The sequence below is a fragment of the Lissotriton helveticus genome, chromosome 4_1 (genome assembly GCF_964261635.1).
Source record: "Lissotriton helveticus chromosome 4_1, aLisHel1.1, whole genome shotgun sequence".
NCBI lineage: Eukaryota > Metazoa > Chordata > Amphibia > Caudata > Salamandridae > Lissotriton > Lissotriton helveticus.
The window spans coordinates 2,134,469,067-2,134,489,939 of NC_136063.1; the positions used below are offsets into that span (position 1 = coordinate 2,134,469,067).

The window sequence follows — 20,873 nt, forward strand, 5'->3', positions numbered from 1 at the left end:
TTTATGTCGTAAGCTTCAGAGCTCGGTTCGGCGGATCGCGAAATCACAGGCGGACTCTGCATCTAGGTTTAACGAGGCTGAGACCCACATTTCATAATTAGAAGATATGGTTGAGCAACAGAAAGGAGTGACAGACGCGCTACAGGAAATAAAGGAGGACACCCAGTGGAAATTTGCGGTTTCGGAAATAGAGCACGCCGCAATAATTTGAGGGTTCTCCAAGTGCCAGAAGGAAAAGAGGGTCAGGATCCACGTAAGTTTATAGTGGACTTATTCAAGAACGCTTTTTCTGAGCTAAGCAAATGGGACTGGGACAGGGAAATTGAAAGAGCACACCTCTTCCGTTTCAATACTCGTTGGCCAGTCCACTGGTAACTCAGGTGGAAAAAACCTGGGTAGACCCAGGGTACTGTTAATCTTCTATAACAGTTTTCTAGCCCGGGAGGATGTTTTCAGACTTGCCAGACCTGATAAGCGGAGACCTGGCCCAGGCTTTGAGTTTTTTGTCACCCCAGATTTCTGCAAATATACTATGGAAAATCGCTGGCAGCTTCGCCAATTAATCACACCGCTTCAAGCCAAAGGAGCACAAGCTTATCTATTGAACCCTGCAAAATTGAAGATCATATATAAGGAACGTACACAATTTTTTACTACTGGCTAAGGAATTTTTCAACAGAATTTAGAATTTATGAATATTTTGGTCAACTGCATAAAAGTCCAACTGATTGGATCCTGATGTGGACTATACTAACTATGTACTGCTATGTCTCCAACCTGGTAGTCATTCTTGTTTTTCCTGTATTGCTTACTTTTTTTTCTTTTCTTCTTTTCTACTCCTTAGGGGTGAATTTAAGATAATTGAGATGGGCTCATAATCATTGTTTTCTGTCATTCTCTCTCGCATATGTAGTCTCTCCTGTATTAAGGGAGGAGAATTTATTATTATTTTTTTTTGGTCTCAGGCGCTTGTGGGTGGGGATAAGGAAGCCGCCAGCTGGCATCTGCAGAACCATAAGTCCTAAAGCCTCGTTATTGGGAAGGCAGGGGGGTACAGTGGGGTTCGGGTTTTTTGGTGTAAGGGAGCTAGGGGAGGTTTCGGTGGTGGGGTAAAAGGGGAGAAAAAATCCAAACGTTCAGATAAAAAAAATAAAAAAATAAAAAGAGATTTAATAAAAAAGCTTTAAATGCAGTGGGAAAGAAGGTTTTTTTGTGGTAAAGTTACTGCTCAGTTGCGTCAAATATCATTGGTGAATCCTATTGGGATACATGGCTGCTAGAGACATTCGATTATGCTCTTTAAATGTATCAGGCCTAAATAACTTTAATGAAAGGAGGAGGGTAGCTGCTGAGCTACGTTATGTCTCCGGGGACGTTGTCTGTATTCAAGAAACCCATCTGCCATGGAAAAAGCATCATTTGTTAGCAGAGTTGGGCTTTTCTGTTCTTGTCTCCTCACAACAAGCAGGAATGACGCGGGGGTGGCTATCTTAGCTAAAAAGAATTTGCTTACTGTACGGCGGATATTAGCAGATAAATTGGGTCGATGGGCTATAGTGGAATGTGCTGGGCGGCTCAGGACTTTTACTTTATGTAACATCTATGGGTCCAATTTAGATGAGTCAGCGATTTTAGAAGAACTCCATATGGAGCTTGCAATCTGGCCCACCCCCTTAATTATCTGTGGTGATATGAATATTAATTTAACTGGTCAGGATATTGTCGGAGGGATAAAAAGGTATAAAGGTCGGAAACCACAGGTGTGTAAAGCGCTCCTTAACATATTAAAGGACTATGGTTTGGCAGATGTTTGGAGTACTCTATTTGCCGCAGACCCCGTATTCACTTTTTACTCCCACCCCCATAAAAAGAAAGTGAGGTTGGACTACTTTTTTATGGGTACCGCGTATTTAGCTAAGGTTAAAATGCAGATTTACCCTAAAATTGCATCAGAACATTCTCCCATTGTTTTAATACTTTCTGGGTGGGGGGCAATGGGCACTGTTAAAAAAAAAAACTTTGACCGGAAGCTGTCTATGAATGATAATTTTATAGATTATATGTCAGGGTGGTTAAAGGAGTGTTTTGATAATAATAGGGACTCGGCTAACATCAGTATTGTGTGGGACACCTTTAAAGCTTGTTTTAGGGGGGAGGTGCTAATTTCTGGGTTAGCACACCAAAACAAATTACAGATGGAGATGTATTATCTTGAGCTATAACCGGCTGAGGAGAAATTGACCCAGGGTATTGCTATTCAGGGCAATATAGCCACTTTAGAGGATGAGGTCGCTAGAAAAAGGGCAAAAATGTTGGGAGTCTGGGATAGTGAGAGCGCGAGAAAGTATCTGACACAGAGGAAAATTTGACACGAATATGGTGAATCAGTAGGAAGATCCTTAGCCCTTGAACTGCGTATGAATGAAGCAAGCCGAAATATTGTTGCACTAAAGGATAATACATGGGTTTTAAGGTCTGATCCAAAAGAGATTCTGGCTATTTTCAATCAATTTTATTCTAATCTCTACACTACGGAGCAAGGTGGGAGTGTGGAATTAAATCCTACTTCATTTGGAGAGCTTTCTAAATTAGAATCTGCAGCGGCGGACATGTTGGATGCCCAGATAACGTTGGAGGAGCTAACCAACGCAGTGAAAACGCTGGCGATGGGTAAGGCAGCGGGCCCTGACCAGCTACCTGGGGAGATTTACAAAGTTTTTTTTGACGATTTAAAAGAGATGATGTTAGCTACGTTTAGGGCGGCTCAAACTGGGTTAGCACCAAAGACATGGAATGAAGCTACAATTGTAATCTTTAGCAAAAAGGGTAAAGAGGCAGAACTCCCTGGCACATACCGGCCTATTTCACTTTTAAACTGACGGAAAAATATATTCTAAAATTTTACCCAACCGCCTTTCTAAAGTCATATCTTCCTTGGTATCCCAAGACCAACACGGCTTTATACCTGGCCGGGGGACAGTGACACATATTAATAAAGTTATTACCTTGTTTGATATAGCGGAGGTAGAGAGACGTAAACTGGGGCTGATTCTGCTAGATGCAGAAAAAGCGTTTGACCTTGTGAAATGGCAGTACTTATGGTTATTAATGGAGAGTATGGGATTCCGTCAAAAGTTCATGACTGCTTTGCAAGCTTTATATGAGTTACTGTCACGAGGACATGGTCCCTGTCGCGGACGGACGGAGTGTACCTGCTAACGTTTGTCCATTTCCGCCCCGTCCGCAGGATCCTTGGACGTTTCCTGGATTTCCTCAGCTCTGCCTTCGCTGACCCCGTCACTGGGCCTGCCTTCCTTGAAGATAGGGGGGAGTTCCCTGGCTTTCCCAACATTCAACCAATCAGGAAAGAGTCCGTCATTTGACCCAAGCCAATCAGATGAGCCAGGGGCGTTTAAGGAAGCCCCGTTTCTATCTGCCGGCGCGGAACCTCCAGGAGAGAAGCTGACCCGCGAGGAGAACGCCAAAGAAGAAGAAGACGGAAGTACCGAAGAGCCGCTTCAAGGATTGCCGGAGCAGAGACTCCACAAGCCAGGAGGCCAACGGACCCACGAGCCGCCCTGCCACGCTTCCAGGGGAGAAGTGTGGCTCCACAAGGTACGAGGGCGTTTTCAAGGGCTGTTTAATTCACGGGGTGGGACGGGGTAGGGTGAGGGTGGTCACAGGCTCTGTGCACTGTTCCCGGCGTCACTCGGATGTTACGACCTAAGTCTTGAGAAGGTGGTGGAACCCTGGTGATCCCTCACTCCCCTGACCCCCTCACACTCATTGACCTCGGTTTCAGCCATTAATACGGCTGTTTGTTTTCCTTTTCTTCCTGAGCCTAACCGGACCCGAGAAGAGCCACAGGGAGAGCCAAGACGGGGATTCAAGAAAAGAAAGCACAACACCGGAAGGAAACCTCGCTTATTGGACTCTGTGCTTTGTTGAATGCCGAACAGTATGCATCTCTGACCTCTAGACAACCCGAAGCAAATGTACTTATGAATAAAAGGGTTATCCGAGCACATCAGTTCGTAGCGTCCATCCTTTCCCCTGCCCGACTGTCACAATTGGCGAGCCAGATAGGAGTCTGTGGGGAATTACGCCATCCGATAAAGAATGGAATCCATATTGTCCCAAAAGGAGGCAGACCGGACTGCATTCTCCCAAGCCATCCAAAGCCAGTCGGATAATATACTGAAACTGGCAGAAGGACAAACTCAACTAATGACTGTTCTGGGTCAAGAGAAGGAAGCTGCTGATCTATGGCTAAAACCCCAGGAAGGTAATATCGATGCCATCATGAACAAAGTATATCTTGAACAGTTTATCGAATCACTCCCATATAGCACTCAAAGATGGCTTAAACAACATGCTGGTCTGACGTTAGATCACGCCATAGAAATGGCCACTTGTTATGCTCGGGCTCAAGGCAAGCCGTATATGAGGGAACCAATAAACCAATCAAGACTATAACTCACCTCAAACCTGAAAAGAAACTCCAAAAACCCGTGCCGGAACCACCACGGTTACGGTTCCAACGACCTGAACTGCCAAACTCTGGACCTCAATGTTACGATTGCGGAGAGTGGGGTCATATTGCACGGTACTGTCGAAAAAAAAAAAGAAAAAGAAGACAAACCCATGGATGTGAGCTATGCCCCCAGGTCCATCCTATACGCCCAAGAAACAGGAACCACTTTCTATGTAAGAGTTTCTCTTAATGGTACCTCTATAAGGGCGTTGTTGGATTCCGGCTGCAAACACTCTGTTATAAGAGAGGAGCTTGTAGGTCACTCTTCTCTCATTCCGGGGAAACGTGTCAACATTCGTTGTGTCCATGGGGACGTTAAAGAATATCCTGTAGCCAGAGTCACATTGTACACCCCCTCAGGGAAAGGTATGGAAGTCACTGTAGGGGTTATGTGCGGACTACCAGAGCCCATTATTATAGGGACAGATAATCCCTCCTTTAATGCATTGTTGTTAGACACCCTCCAAAACCTGTCTCTTCCCCATGATTCCTTGTTAGCTTCAGAACCTTGGGCCCGGGACACTCATTTTAGAACAGCTCAGTTGAATGACGCAAGTCTCACAAATGCATGGCAGGTCGCACGAGACGGACAAGATCCATCCACCAAAAGTTACCCTACTTTTATTGAGAAAAATGGCCTACTCTATAGGCTCGCGAAAGCTGACGCAGAGCCACAACTGTTGGTCCCGAACGACTTTCATGACCAGATAATGTTTTTTGGGCATGCCCATCTTTTGGCTGGTCACTCAGGGGCAGAAAAGACGGGACAGTCCATATTGCGACATTTTTTCTGGCCAGGAATCTACGCTCAAGTCCAAAAATACTGTCAGGAGTGTAGAATCTGCCAGAAACGGAACCCCTACACTCCTCCTCCGGTCCCTTTGGTTCCTATGCCCATTATAGGGGTTCCCTTTGATCGCATTGGAATGGACTTGATCGGCCCGTTGCCTAAATCATCTAGAGGTCATCAGTATGCCCTTGTATTGGTTGACTACGCTACACGATACCCAGAGGCTTTTCCTCTTTAGGCAGCTACTTCAGCAGTCATAGCCCAGAGGTTAGTGGAGGTTTTCTCTCGTATGGGTTTTCCAAGGGAAATTGTTACCGATCAGGGTACCCCTTTTGTTTCCCGTTTGATGCAACAAGTATGTGTGCAGTTAAACATCAAACACATTAAAACATCTGTGTATCACCCTCAGACAGATGGATTGGTTGAGCGATACAACGGCTCCCTGAAGCTAACACTAAAAAAACTCCTGTCTAGGGACGGAAAGAACTGGGACCAGTTGCTACCTCTTGCCCTCTTTGTGCTCCGTAGTCAAAAACAGTCCAGCCTAGGGACCTCCCCATTTGAGTTACTGTTCGGAAGATCTCCAAGAACACTTCTTGAAATAACGAAAGATAGTTGGGAAGCTGAGGGAGCACAGGAAGCTGAGGCCTTATTGGACTATACACGCCAGCTACAGACCAGGCTACATAAACTCAGAACACTTGCCCACGATCATTTGGCGATAGCCCAAGCCAAACAGAAGACCTTCTATGATCGGGGTAAGAAATGGAGGGTACTTGATGTCGGGGACTGGGTTCTGATATTGTTACCCTCCTCTACACATAAAATGAAAAAAGAGTGGCAAGGGCCCTTCAAAATCCTTAGGAAAATAGGGCGCACTACATATCTGGTACAGCTGGGAAGAGGCAAATCTCAAATGTTTCACATTAATCTTCTCAAAAAGTGGCTAGGTAAACCTTCACAAACAGTCAATGTGGTTTCTCCGGTAACAGACACTAACCATACAGTCAGGGATACTCCTATAAACAAGGAACTTTCTCCTGTACAACAAGAAGAAATCAGGTCTCTTCTTTTGTCCTATTCGGAAGTGTTCTCTGACCAACCTGGGCGCACACATTTGGCAGAACATTTCATAACCACTCTCCCAAATGTAGTTGTAAAACAAAAACCCTACCGGATCCCAGAGGCAAGACGTCTAGCATTACAGACAGAGGTACAAAACATGCTGAAATCCGGGATCATAGTTCCCTCCCACAGCAACTGGTGCTCGCCGGTGGTATTAGTGCCAAAACCTGATGGTAGCATCCGTTTTTGTATAGACTTCAGGGCCGTTAACAGGGTGTCTAAACAAGATGCTTATCCCTTACCTAGGGTTGATGAACTCCTGGAACGCCTTGGTGAGGCTCGTTATATAACCACCATTGACCTCACCAAGGGATATTGGCAGATACCCCTTGCGACTAAGGATAGGGAAAAAACGGCCTTCTCGACCCCTTCTGGGCATTTCCACTTTACAGTACTACCCTTTGGGTTGCATGGGGCACCAGCAACGTTTCAGAGGGTTATGGATACACTACTGGCACCTCACTTGTGCTATGCATCGGCTTATTTAGACGATATAGTCGTGTTTAGTAAGACCTGGGACGACCACCTGGTACATCTTGGGAACCTATTGTCTAGTCTGAAAGAGGCCAATTTGCATATTAACGCAAAAAAATCTCGAGTTGCTTTTCAGCAAGTCAAGTACCTGGGTTATCTTCTAGGGGATGGTGAGATCAAACCTCAGACTGAGAAACTCGAAGCTATTAAGGCGTTGCCATACCCATCCACAAAAAAGGAGCTCCGGGCTTTCTTGGGTTTGGTGGGTTATTATCACCGGTTTATTTCTCAGTTTGCAAACCTGGCCGGTCCTCTCACTGACCTCCTGGGTAAAGCTGTTAAGTCCTCATCTCTACCGACCCCTTCTGTCGTACACACCTCGGCTTTCCAGGCTTTGAAAGACGCTCTAACTTCTTCCCCTGTCCTCATTTCCCCTGATTTCCTTAAACCGTTCATATTGCAGACTGATGCTTCTGGGGTTGGCATCGGGACGGTTCTTTCCCAGGAAGATGAACAAGGTGCTGAGAGGCCTGTGCTCTTTATCAGCCGGAAACTGTTTCCTAGGGAGCGGGTTTATTCGACGATTGAGAAGGAGTGCCTGGCTGTTCGGTGGGGGGTGGAAAAGCTGAGGTACTATCTCGAGGGGAGACCCTTTGTCTTGTATACCGATCATGCCCCCTTGACCTGGCTCCAACGTAACAGGGGAAACAATGATCGAATCCTGCGTTGGTTCTTGGCTTTGCAGCCTTTCCAAATTGACGTCAGGCATCGGAAGGGTTCTCTGCAAGGGAATGTTGACTTTCTCTCCCGCTTTCCCGTTTCCCCCGATCGGGTCAATCGTGGGGGTGGGATGTGTCACGAGGACATGGTCCCTGTCGCGGACGGACGGGGTGTACCTGCTAACGTTTGTCCATTTCCGCTCCGTCCGCAGGATCCCTTGGACGTTTCCTGGATTTCCTCAGCTCTGCCTTCGCTGACCCCGTCACTAGGCCTGCCTTCCTTGACGATAGGGGGGAGTTCCCTGGATTTCCCAACATTCAACCAATCAGGAAAGAGTCCGTCATTTGACCCAAGCCAATCAGATGAGCCAGGGGCGTTTAAGGAAGCCCCGTTTCTATCTGCCGGCGCGGAACCTCCAGGAGAGAAGCTGACCCGCGAGGAGAACGCCAAAGAAGAAGAAGACGGAAGTACCGAAGAGCCGCTTCAAGGATTGCCGGAGCAGAGACTAGACAAGCCAGGAGGCCAACGGACCCACGAGCCGCCCTGCCACACTTCCAGGGGAGAAGTGTGGCTCCACAAGGTACAAGGGCGTTTTCAAGGGCTGTTTAATTCACGGGGTGGGACGGGGTAGGGTGAGGGTGGTCACAGGCTCTGTGCACTGTTCCCGGTATCACTCGGATGTTACGACCTAAGTCTTGAGAAGGTGGTGGAACACTGGTGATCCCTCACTCCCCTGCCCCCCTCACACTCATTGACCTCGGTTTCAGCCATTAATACGGCTGTTTGTTTTCCTTTTCTTCCTGAGCTTAACCGGACCCGAGAAGAGCCACAGGGAGAGCCAAGGCGGGGATTCAAGAAAAGGAAGCACAACACCGGAAGGAAACCTCGCCTATTGGACTCTGTGCTTTGTTGAATGCCGAACAGTATGCATCTCTGACCTCTAGACAACCCGAAGCAAATGTACTTATGAATAAAAGGGTTATCCGAGCACATCAGTTCGTAGCGTCCATCCTTTCCCCAGCCCGACTGTCACAGTTACCTATAGCGAGAATAGCATCAATGGGATCAACCTCATAAATAGTCTGAATTACTAGAGGCACGAGGCAGGGTTGCCCCTGCTCTCCCCTACTCTTCGAGCTATACATCAATCCATTTATTGCAATGCTCTCCAGAAGCCGGCTTATTAAGCCTTTTGTGGTACGCAGTATCCCCTATACAGTATTCGGATATGCGTATGATACTGCGATAACATCAGAGGACCCAGCCTCCGCAATGACTGAGATGGAACGGCTAGCTGGGAAATTTGTCCGGATGTCCGGATATAAGCTGAATGCCATGAAAACGCAGCTTGTATGTACTGACACTGTGGTAGTTAGATGATTCAAGAGTTATGGTGGAAGCTACATACTTGGGAGTTAAGATTCGGGCTTCAATGTCTGCTGTAGTGGAGGCAAACTGGGGATCACTATATAGTAACATTGCAGATTCTCTGGAGAGGTGGGGGAGGCTGCACTTCACCCTGATTGGCCGAGCGAACATCTTAAAAAATAATATATTGCCGCGGGTATTATACCTTTTTAGAGCAATGCCGTTAGAAATTTCGGTAATCCAACTGCAGAAGCTGCAGGCTCTTTGCTCTAAATTCCTATGGGCTCCTGGGAAGCCACGAAGAGCCATGAGACTCATGACACTACCAAGTGCTAGGGGTGGTTTAGCAGTACCTGATTTTGTTTTGTATTATTATGTTTGTTTTCTTCAAAAAATGGCTGCCTTTTTATGTGGAGCGGGTGAGGGCAATATAACAACAACAACACCCAGTAGCTCCATTTTTTATTTAGTTTTGGAACTGAAGCTAATCGTAGTTTATTCCGGGAAATTGATTGGAGTTATTTTAAGAGAACCAGGTTTAAGACCGTAGATGCAGCAATCAAAATATGGAAGAAAGTGTGTAAACTAATCAATGTAGGAGCTCTCTCTTACTACACTCCTATGAATGCGACAAAACTGCTCCCATCTATATTTGGCGATAGGACTGCGAGGGTTTGGCAATAAAAATTAATAGGTTTGCTAGGTGATTTTTATGATCAGAGGGGAACTATTAAACAGTTTGAGGATTTAACAAAGGCTTATAACCTATCACAGTCACAGTTTTTTAAATTTTTACAAGTACGTGACTATTTATTAAAACGGAAATTAAAACTGATTTCTAATCCTTTGATTGAGGCAATAAGGTCACAGAGTAAAATTGGAGTGTTGTATAAAATCTTAAGTTTGGGTAAAAAGGATGACTTGGAAACACATACCTCACAATGGTCATTGATACTGGGAGAAAATGAATCCGATATATCAATTGAAGATGCACTCACTAGATCAAAAGAAGTTCTTATGTCAGCGAATTTAAAAGTTCAATTCTTTAAAACTTTATTTAGACTGTATTATACACCAGCACGGATGAAAAAGTGGGGTAATCGTTATGATGCTTCCGTTGTGGGGGGAAAATGCCGATATAGAACATATTTTTTTCAGTTGTGTTAAATTGAATTTGTTTCTACGCGATATTGAACACTTTTTATCCATTATTTTAGGGGATCCACTCCACATTACTCCTGCCTTGATGCTTCTAGGGATAGGGCAGCTAGTTTCAAAAGGGTGTATCATGTATAAACATCGACTGTTTTTATTTGTTGCAATGACGGTGGCCCGTTTATGCATTGCGGGGGATTGGTTATGTCCCAAACCACCAAGGTTTGAAGTTTGAAGGGCGAAAATGTATAGATTAGCTAATTTGGAATCTAGCTTATACTCATACCTTACTAGCTATACTGTTACATTTACACGCAGTAGCCGGACCGACCTTGTGGTTGTGACTCTGCTGTTTCCACTCACTACAGCGCGGGGACACGCCGCTGCGCGTAACCAGGCGCTCTACAAATTTCCCTTATTATTATTATTATTATTAAAGGGGGCAAGGAAACGGAAAATAGGTCTCGCCTTTGGCTAAACACTTATAAGGTCCCAAAGGTGAGACCTATTGGCTTTGCCAATGCTTTCTGTTTTGAGAATCTGGTCACCCTAACACATAGCAATCATAAATCTTGGAAGTTATAATGGCTAGAAATGTGGGGGATAGATAGATAGATAGATAGAATTGCTTGATTAATAAAAATATTACAATTAGAACAGTCTTTAAAAACACACCAATTAAAATTGAACAAATAAATCTAAAATTCCTAATAATCTCAAAATAATTTTCTCAAAAGGTCCCGGAAAATAATTTATAAACATTAAATCTGTCCATAATTTTTCCAAGGCTTAATATGGATAGTAGCAATTATTATTTCATTACTCATTTGCAAATTCATTTATATAGTATGAAATGAATCCCTAATTATTTTAAACTTCCAGATTTACTGGGCTCAACTCACAAGCATCCAGTTTCTTTTTTGCAAGTATCAAAAATTTAGTAAAATTGGCATTCATTTTAATATCCGTTGGTCTAAAATAAACTACCTTAGCATGTGTACATGTACGAACACCTCCGTCAATGAAGCAGCTTTTCAGATATCGTTTTCTTTCCGCCATCATTACTGCACATATACAGACCAAATGAATAATAATTTCATCCCATAGCTTGCATAGTCTGCAGGGAGTCTGCATGGATGGTCTCAGCTTTAAGCCTGGTAAGTTGCCGAATCTTGCTTTCATAATTATGTTTTTGGTTTGTACTGACCATGGTATTTCTAAGTACGGTTGCACCTAAAGGCTTGTGTATTCCTGCATCAACATCCATGCATGAGATCGCTTAATAGACAGTTCTTTCTCTTTCAAAAACTGATTTATTAATTATTTTCTTAAAAAGTGGAGGGTTTGCAAAGATATGCGCTCAATGGAGTGCTGCAACTAAACGAAGAAAAAAACTCCTTAAGTGCCAGAAGTCTAAGGACACTGCACATGGAAGCAGGAATTGGGATATTTTTGAGGGGAGGGGCAGAAACAAATATTAAGTAAACAGTGAAGCCACCATGTGCTAACCAAAGATAAGCAAGGAAATGAGAATGAAGATGAAGAAATTAAATGGTAATTAACTGGCGGGCTTAAATAAACAAAACGTCTGGCAAGCGAACGGTGAGGCCTAATAAGTCCCGTTTCATTAAAAAATGGGCAAAGGAAGCGACAGACTAAAGCATAGGCACAACATGCAGGAAGCTCCAAGAACACACGCCTTCAAGCAGATGCAGATTTCCTTGGGTACTGTAGCTCTCGTCAGCCTCATTCGTTTGCAGTTTAGTCCTGCGTTTATTTCCATAATAGGGAGAGCAGGTGGAACTGTGCTTACGTTGTACAGCTGTTTCCGAACAGTCTCACTGCGACGCTGACGCTGACGGTTGCTAAGGTGATGGCGGGAACGAGGCTACAGTTGTGCTAAGGCAAATGGCGGCTAACGATCCTGTGCTCCCCGTGGGGCTGGCATTCACAGTGAGCGGCATCGGACAGCGTCACGTGCAGAAGAATAAACAAGCGTGGCCGAGAATGCAGGCTGCTGCAGCAGCGTCCCACAAGTAGTGCGTGCACACGCGCACACACACACACACACACACACACACACAGCGTTTCCCTTGCGGGAGCAAGAAGGGGTGCCATCTGTTAGCAAGATAATTACAAACAGATGTTGCTAAAGCTCGCTCCCGCAAGGGATACGCCAAACGTGCATGCGTTGCCATTGAAAGCAATGCAAAGCATGCAAATTTTGGGCAAAAAGCGAATCGATTCCAAGAGGTCTCCTTCTATGTAGCACATGCGCACTGCGTAGGCGAGACCTAAAAAGGACAGACAACCCAAGTCCAAGAATGGATAAATACCACTGACGCTCTAAACTCTAACTCCAGCTGATTCTGTCAAATCCCTGGGTTTCAACCTGGACCCAAGTCTGAGCATGAACAGACAAATAAAGAATTCAGCGTAGAATGCATTCTACAACCTAAAACTCCTACATAAAATCAGACTTTCCTACCCAGAATGATCTAATAACTGTCACACAAGCGTTGGTTTTTTTCACGTCTGGGCTACGGAAACGCTACCCTCACTGCCTGGACAAAAATCACACCACCCTCCTTTAAGAGCCACGCTCAATGCTGCAGCAAGGATGGTCACTGGACTCAAATATCACATCTCCCCCTCCCTGGAAAATCTAAAGTGGGTCCCGATTGAACCCTGTTGCTACTATAAAACTGCCTGTCGCACTCACAAAGCCCTTCACACAGAGAAACCAGCCTACCTCCTGCCAAACTCACAAAGGCAGGACAGGTGAGAAACTTAAGGAGCTCCAATGCTTCTCATCCCACCAAAAAAACACAAAAATCCCAAACACACTCTTTTTCGGACAATGCCCCTAAAATCTGGAACTCCCTCCCAGTAAATATCAGAACGAATCCCTCCTTCATGATATTCAAAAGACAACTAAAAGTCCTTTTCCTCAATCAGCACCTCAACCTCTTAAGCCAATCACACAACCTGAATACCAACTGAAATGTACGTCTATCCCTCTCCAGGAATAGCTGTGATCTAACTTTATAAAGACTCTAATCTATATCTTGTTATCGGTACCAATGTGAATTCAAAGAAGTCGTTGCTCTGTATCCTATGTTTAGCCAACAGTGGCTTTGACAATGTCTGACAATCAAATGTTTGAAAAGAGCTCTAATACCCTCGGGTCTTGCTAGAGCTATAGAAAACTCTTCAAATAAATAAACAAAAAACTCACAGAACCCAGCCTCACTACACTCCGATCACAGTTCTCATACTTTCTTTACACACTTCAACCACTGAAATCGTTAGCCAGGAACTGGCAACTAGGTAGTCAGATTTGTGGCTTCTTACCCAGATGACATCATAGGATATAACTGTCATGGCATCATTGTGGCCAGCCTTAACCTCACTTAACCCAGTGTCATTTACAGCATCGTGACAAGCAGCTTCAAAATACTGGACAGTCTTAAGTTGGTTACTGTTCATGCTCATCCCATCGCATACAGTTTTTACCTAATGGGCTAAAAACCAAGAGATTCCCTAAAAGAAATAAGGAAGCTTAGTTAAATAAGTATACTATCGTGGTTCAAAAAAGTAGTAGCCAACTCTTTAAATTAGTGGGGAAGGTAGTTACTCTATAGGTTACTCTTTTTATGCTTTTACTTATATCTTTTTTTGCTTCCTGATATCATGCTATGTAATGCAACCTTTATCTCCTGTGTATAATGTAAAGCGCTCTGATACCCACGGGTCGAGCTAGCGCTATATGAAACTTTTAAAATAAAAAATAAATAAAAATTCCCACCATCTCCAACCCCCATAGCAGCATTTCTCGCTCCTCCAGTATGACAAGCCCCCTCCTGCGCTCACTTGTCCCTGATGATGGTCTGCAGCTCCCGGATCTGGTCGTTGATGGGCAGCACCTTGAGCTGGGGCCCGATCTGCTGTGCCAGGAGCTGCTCCTCCTGCTCCTGCTGGGCGGCGCTGCTCCCATTGTCCTCGCTCCCGTCGCTGCTGGCGGGGGACGACCCGGTGCTGCCGCCTGCATCCCGGATGTCGTTCTCTACCGAATCCGCAAACCGCAGCTGCTTGTGGGCAGCGGGGGGAGCGGGTTCCGCGGGCCCCGAGGCTGGCTGCTGGTTCTGGCAGGGCATGGTCCCGGCGGAGGCGGGGCTGCTGTCAGAACAGCGCGGTGGATCCGCGGCCATGCGCCGGACCGCCGGTGTTAGTATGCAGAGCAGCGGCGTGTCTAGCCGCATAGACATCGAGGACGGACAAGCCAAGGTGCCCAAAACCAGCTCTGAGCGAACGTGGCGGCCATCTTTGAAAGGAGGGTTTCATGTCTCCGTTGAAACAGGACAATCCTTGAGCGGCCATCTTGGTGTGAGCGATTGACTGTTCAGCAAATTGCAGTTATGCTTTATTAGCCTGACTAAATTAGCATGCATTACTAAATTGCATACGACGTCCCCACTATGTTTTGAAAGTGGGTAGGATGAAGTCTTCCATGTATATCCAAATACCTTTAGTGATATAGTGCATACATTTCTCATGGCCTTGGAACATTTGAAATAGACAAACAGCACTAAAGTATAAATTACAACAGTCGTAAAATAATGAGTAACAGGAACACATATGACAACAAACCCTATAAGACTGGGAGACTCCCTGTTTTTAAAGCCTTAAACCACGCTATTGTAGCAGGCTCATGCCTAAAATTGACACTGCTATGGTATGTGTCAATGGGGAAAATACATCCCCCTGATTTTTTTCAATGTATCTCCCACTTTTTTATTTAAAAAAATTTGGCACATATGCAGGATGTGGACAGGGGTCAGCTGCAGAAAGGTGTCGAGTACATGCCAACATTTAACAACTATTTAGTGACAGACTTTTTAAAAAGCATCAAGGGGTTGTATTTTCCCCATTGGCATACGTGACAACATATGTTGTAATGACAAGTTGTTCTTGTCTCTTTAAGAACAACTTGTCTTCCCCGTGCGCCTGCCTGTTATAGTTAGCTTGGGTGACTTCCCTGCTGCTCAGCTGGTGTGGGTCTTGGAATGCCTGATGACATAATAGAATCCTAGGTGCCTGGCTTGTGTGGAGTGGCAGTTGATGCAGGCAGGCTGAGTGGCAGGGAGGCCGCTCCTGGTGGGGTTTTTGTCATCTGTACTTATTTTCTTGAAACCTAACTTGAAACTAAGCTTAATTAAAACCAAACCCCACCAGGAGCGGCCTCCCTGCCACTCAGCCTGCCGGCCATCAACTGCCACTCCACACAAGCCAGGCACCCAGGATTCTATTATGTCATCAGGCATTCCAAGACCCACACTAGCTGAGCAGCAGGGAAGTCACCCAAGCTAACCATAACACTGCCCTTGGGTGCTGTTTCCATTCAATGTCCACTCCGCATTCTGACGTTCCTGTCTGCCCTGCTCAAACTGTCTACTTTGGCAGCTACGACAAGAGCACCAGAATGAGCGGTTGTGGGTTGTTTCTTCTCCCATGTTAATTACTTAAATAAACACTTTAAAAAGTGCAATGCTTCCTGGATTTCTTCACCTCAACATTTGGCGACGAGGATGGGATAGATTGCCTCGCAATGTTTCTCTTCCTCAGAGATTTAAAGATTATTATTTAATGTGATTTCTCAGTTCTACATATTGTTTCTATTTATGTATTTATTTATATTGTACATTCTGCAGAAAAGTGTTACCATGCTGTGATGGTCTAGAATTACCAGGTAACTTAAGTTTGTCAGCTAAGTGATTTTTTTCTGTTGCAGTTTTACATAGCTCATAAACCCTGATCGCACTTCCTGAAAAGGATTGCGTCATAACTCGTTCCATTTTAAATGTTGTGGTTCTACCAGCCACGTTTTAGCATGTAGTGAGTGTCTAGAACCACAAGGTAACTTGAGCTTGTCAGTCAGGTGTTTTTTATTTTATTTTGCAGTTTCAGATAGAGAAAACTTGACCCAAAGGAATTGGAGCGCTTTAGATGAGCACCAGTTACATCACACAACAACACACTCATTTTGTGTATGATACATGCCATTTCATATATAGCCCTGGTTTCAATAGGAAGCCAGTGAAATATTAACAACATCAGTGGAATCTGGTCATTCCTTTTGGTTCAAAAGACAATAGAGAAGATGAAACAAGCTGCCAGATGCAAGATTGCTTTGATGAAGTCAGATGCATCTTGGGAAGATCAGTCATGAGAGAATTGCAGTAGTTGATTCTAGATAGCAACATCGATTCCTGTCCACAGCTGGGGTGGCCACCTTTCCAATCTTACTTTGTGGGACACTTAGTGCACGCATACATACAGGACTGCCAGAAGGGAGGGCATAGGGTGGCATTGTCTGTTGTACAGCAAAAAGTTGGGATCTCACACTATATTGGCTCTGTGCTGCTTACCATAGCTTCATGTTAACCAGACAACTGACACATATTTCTAAATCTTAAGTCTTCATTATTATTTTGCTTTCATTTGCCACATAGTTTGGAATACCGTGACATGTCAAACAATAATTGCATTCTCATAGTTATCTGTCAATTCAAATTAAGCTGAAGCCAGTTTCTCTTATGCAAATAGTTTAAAGATAAAAATTTAGCTGATCCATGAGACTGTTTTTTCAGACATTAGCAGAAAGCAGCAGATGTGTATCATTAGATCCTTTGGTTCAAAGGGACGAGGGACTCAGATGAAAATTAAACTTTGTTTGAAGCTCAGCTCATATTATACTTGGTTTAATAAGGTTGTAGATAGTAAGGTAGCTATTTGCTGCTGGGAAATTTTGTTCCTGAACTTAATCAACATAAAAAATACTTCCATGGCTGTCATTGCCTTTCAACATGAGAATTGTCTAATGATTTTTTTTAAGCATTGTGTAGGAAAGAAAGCATTATTTCAGCCTTTGTAATTTTCCTTGCAACATTCTATGAGCTATGGGACCCACTTTCGAATATCTTCCCTAAATAACAAGGGCATGTCCCTTCTCCAAACAATAAAACATAGGAATAGCCTTAGGGCAGTTGGAAAGCAGGCGGAAAATATTGCGTTTTGCAAACTTGTGTGACAAGAGACTAAAAAAACCAGCATTTACTGCTTTCAAGACAAAAGCACAGTTGGCTTGCGCTTATTATGCGGAATTTTGGGATTTTATGAAAGTTGAGGCTCTTCAAAAGCTGGAAAACACCTTCTTGCGATGCATACTAAACCTTTGTCCTGGTACCTCAATGACAGCACTAAGAGCACAGCTGGGGTTGACTGCACTGGAGGATTTAATATCAATTTGTCCTGTAAGATACTGGGTGTGAGTGTGGTCTAATCCAACTCTTGTCACATATAGAATGCCCCAGCAGTAACTTAGACGATGCAAGAAATACAGTAGCTTACCTTTGTTTAAGCATGGTTAGAGCAGCATTACATCCATTGGTTGGTTAGAACAATGGAGAAACCAAAGCAGTTGAATAAGGCAACCCTAGAAATGGGCAAGAAGAAATATTGGGCATTCATAAGGGGCTAGCAAGAAGCCAGGGAAGGCCACAGCATAACACAGAGCCAGCACCAATACAAATCAGAAACGCAAAAGGCAACGACAGCCAGGTATAATGAATAACGTCGAGAGTGGTGCAGGGCACTTGCAAGAAGCGAAACCACCACTCACCGTGAAGGAAAAAGATGGCGCCCGCCGACCTCAGCTCGGGAGCAACTACCCGAGTACCAGTTAGAAGGCTGATGCTTGCAGAGGAGCCATGGGCCAAGAGATGCTGAAGATCAAACACTGCCTGAACAGCATATACTTTCAACATCTGTAGCAAACAGCACAAAATATGATGCCGCTGTGTTCCTAAATCCACCGCCTCCTTACGAGGCCGCCAAAATGCAGAATATTGGCACTAGATGGACTGGCTGGATCGAAATGTTTGATGACTTCATAGATGCTATAGAGGAAGCAGATGACAAAAAGATCATCAAGTACTTACAGAACCTGGCAGGTTACGGAGTAAAAGACGTGATAAAGAAGATATCACAAGCTGATGCAGTATCTTACCGTTAAATCTAGAAGAGGTTGGAGGCCAAGTTCAATCCAATGCCAAATGTCATCTATGAAAGGTACACTTTTAACCAAGCAAGACAGAAACCTGGTGAAACGATGGATGTGTTTGTTTAGAGACTTGATATGTTTATAAAGCACTGCAAGTTCAATTAATTAAAACATGAACAAGCCATGCATCTTAGAGTTATTGATGGTTGCCTCTACAATTCATTCCGACTATGCATGCTGAGAGAAACACTCAGCTTGAAGAAAGTGCTCATGACTGCAAAAGTGCAGGAATGTGCTGATCGACAAGCTGCTGATATGGCAGCTAGAACAACTCAAAATAATAATATATGCATTGCAGCCTACATGGAGAAAAGGGAGAGTGCGTATGACTGGTTTGGTCGGCCCTGGGGCCAACCAAACAGTCAGCGCCCTCAGAGTGGGCAAACTACTCCTCTCCTGCCCTAGAGCAGGACCGCCCATCCGCCTGCCCCCAACCATACTCTTCTGCTTTCTCACAGTGCGAGAAGCAGAAACATAAAATGGTATAACATATAGTTTTAGGGGCCAGAGTACATGCACCTAGCCCTTGTTAATTGACTCCCAGTGCACAGAGTCAAAGAACAGCTGCATCAGTCCAAAATAATGGAGTTGAGAATGCAAAAATATGCCTTTACCTACACAACAAAACCAACATTTACTTTGTCATTGATTTTTCTTACCAGAGATGCATTTTCCGACAGTCCAGCAATATGTTTGCTTCATTGGTGTGCCTTGCATGCTATAGGCGCAGTATCTGAAAGCAAGACCTTGAAAATAAGCCATTAGAATTTATAATATTTATTTTCTAAATTCTTGATTGTGGCACTTTCATTTCCAAGTATGGTTTTAAGTGTGGTGCAGAAACTTAATGCGAAATTATGAAGAAAAAAAACCTTTTCAATTAAAAAAGTTAAAAACAACAAATATTTCACTTTAAGGGGCTAGTCAAAGCAGCACTGAAATGCAAAGAAAATTATATTTTTAGGTTAAAAAATAAACAAAATAATTGCTCTACTTCACAAGTAGAACCAGACTAGAAATCCAAATAAAAACCGCAGAGCCTTTCCAAGGCAAAAAACAGACACTGCATCACATCACAAGTCAAGCTAGTACACACCTTGTAACAGTATTACCTTACCCCCGCCCTCTAGTCCTTTGCTGTCACCAATAGTGAAGGAAAAAGCTTGGCTGTCACTTGTTCACAAGAAAGAAAGGAATCAGGCGATGGCACAACCAAAGCTACTCTGAAAAACAAGGGTTTACTTCAGGCAGCGAAAGGCTATGTTGAGAAAGTTGTTCTCTCTGCTTTTAAACGAGGTCTGCAGGGAGGCTTTAACCCATTCCGTGGCCAAAATGGGGATTAAAGCAGAGAGCAGCCCAGAAGCAGACATCCATAGAATCATTTTGCTCCTCGTGGCTGACTTCTGAGCATGTCATGTGAAGAAGGGGGAACTGTGTCTTCAGCGGGGGTAGGAGTAGGGTAGGCGGGTGCCAGACAGGAGGCTCGAATGTGGGACAAACCTTCAAAATGCAAGATGGTTGGCCACCCTACGCACAGCAATGTTCCCTTCCCCTTCCCTTGCTTCATAGACTAAAAATAAGTGGAGAGGATGTAGCCTTACGGCTAGAGCGGTCGACTTCGAAGCTGGGGAACCGGGTTCGAATTTCGGCAACGATGCTCAACATCCTGTGATTCTGGCCAAATCACTTAATCTACCCGTGCCTATCAAAAATGAATGAGTCCTTCTGTAACGAAATTGGTGCTATGTAAAGTGCTCTGAAACCCAAATATCTCGGGTCTAGTTCGCCCTATATAAAACTCTAAAAAATACAAAGTGTCTTCCAGTGTTATGCCTGGTCTCATTTCACATTTGATCCTATAAAAAAATCAAAAAGATAGTACATACTTCCACAATACCAACACAAGAAATAACAATTCATCACAGCAGGCATTTTCTATAGAGATATTCAAGACACATATCAATAAGTCACAATAACAACACATAATATGGCATCAGGTGGCCTTCATGTTCTTAACAGAAGTAACATGTTCAGATTCAAACGCTGCTTGAATTTGGTATTTGATGGCAGGACCAGAGGAAAGCATTTGGCTAATTTAAAGCGTAGATACCACCTGTAAAGTGTCCGATAGAGCTGGTTTGAAATAGAATGTCTTAAACATGGAGTCAGGTGACCAGTCTGCTACTTTAATAATTGCCTCCAAACTAACTCATAAAAAAAGATTTTGATGCCATACTTTTTCTGACATAGTGAGCGGTAAACGATCCATGCTAGATCCACGCCAAAGAGTTTAGCCACTTAACCCATTTCCCTAAAGTGATTTTGGAAAGGGCTCACATAAGAGATCAAGAACTGTTTTGCCTTCCTGGGATTAAATTCCCTAATTGTGGCTATGTATTATTTCAGACAACTGACCTCACACAATTTAGAATGATGTAGAAATGACGGATTAATTATGGAGAGAAATTGTGCTTCTGGAAGATTTAGGCCTCGTGGCCTCTATCCAGGTAAAACATGTTTCCTTCTACATTGATGGCTTTGATAGAAAACAAAGCAACATCACAAAATTAGCTGACTATTGTTCC

General features: G+C 44.1%; 1 protein-coding gene across 2 annotated transcripts in view; it reads right to left on the reverse strand.

Moving 5' to 3' along the window:
* Positions 1 to 18,973, reverse strand: part of UPRT (uracil phosphoribosyltransferase homolog) — a 107,684-nt gene extending 88,711 nt beyond the window's left edge. The window contains exon 1 of one of the 2 annotated variants that reach the window (XM_078688834.1): positions 18,948 to 18,973. In XM_078688834.1, the coding sequence (XP_078544960.1) occupies positions 18,948 to 18,958 (11 nt within the window). In that variant the 5' untranslated portion in view covers positions 18,959 to 18,973. Of the gene's footprint in view, positions 1 to 14,039; positions 14,428 to 18,947 lie in introns of those variants that run through there. The other variant, XM_078688833.1, reaches the window with a different exon arrangement.
* Between the last annotated feature and the right edge of the window lie 1,900 nt (positions 18,974 to 20,873).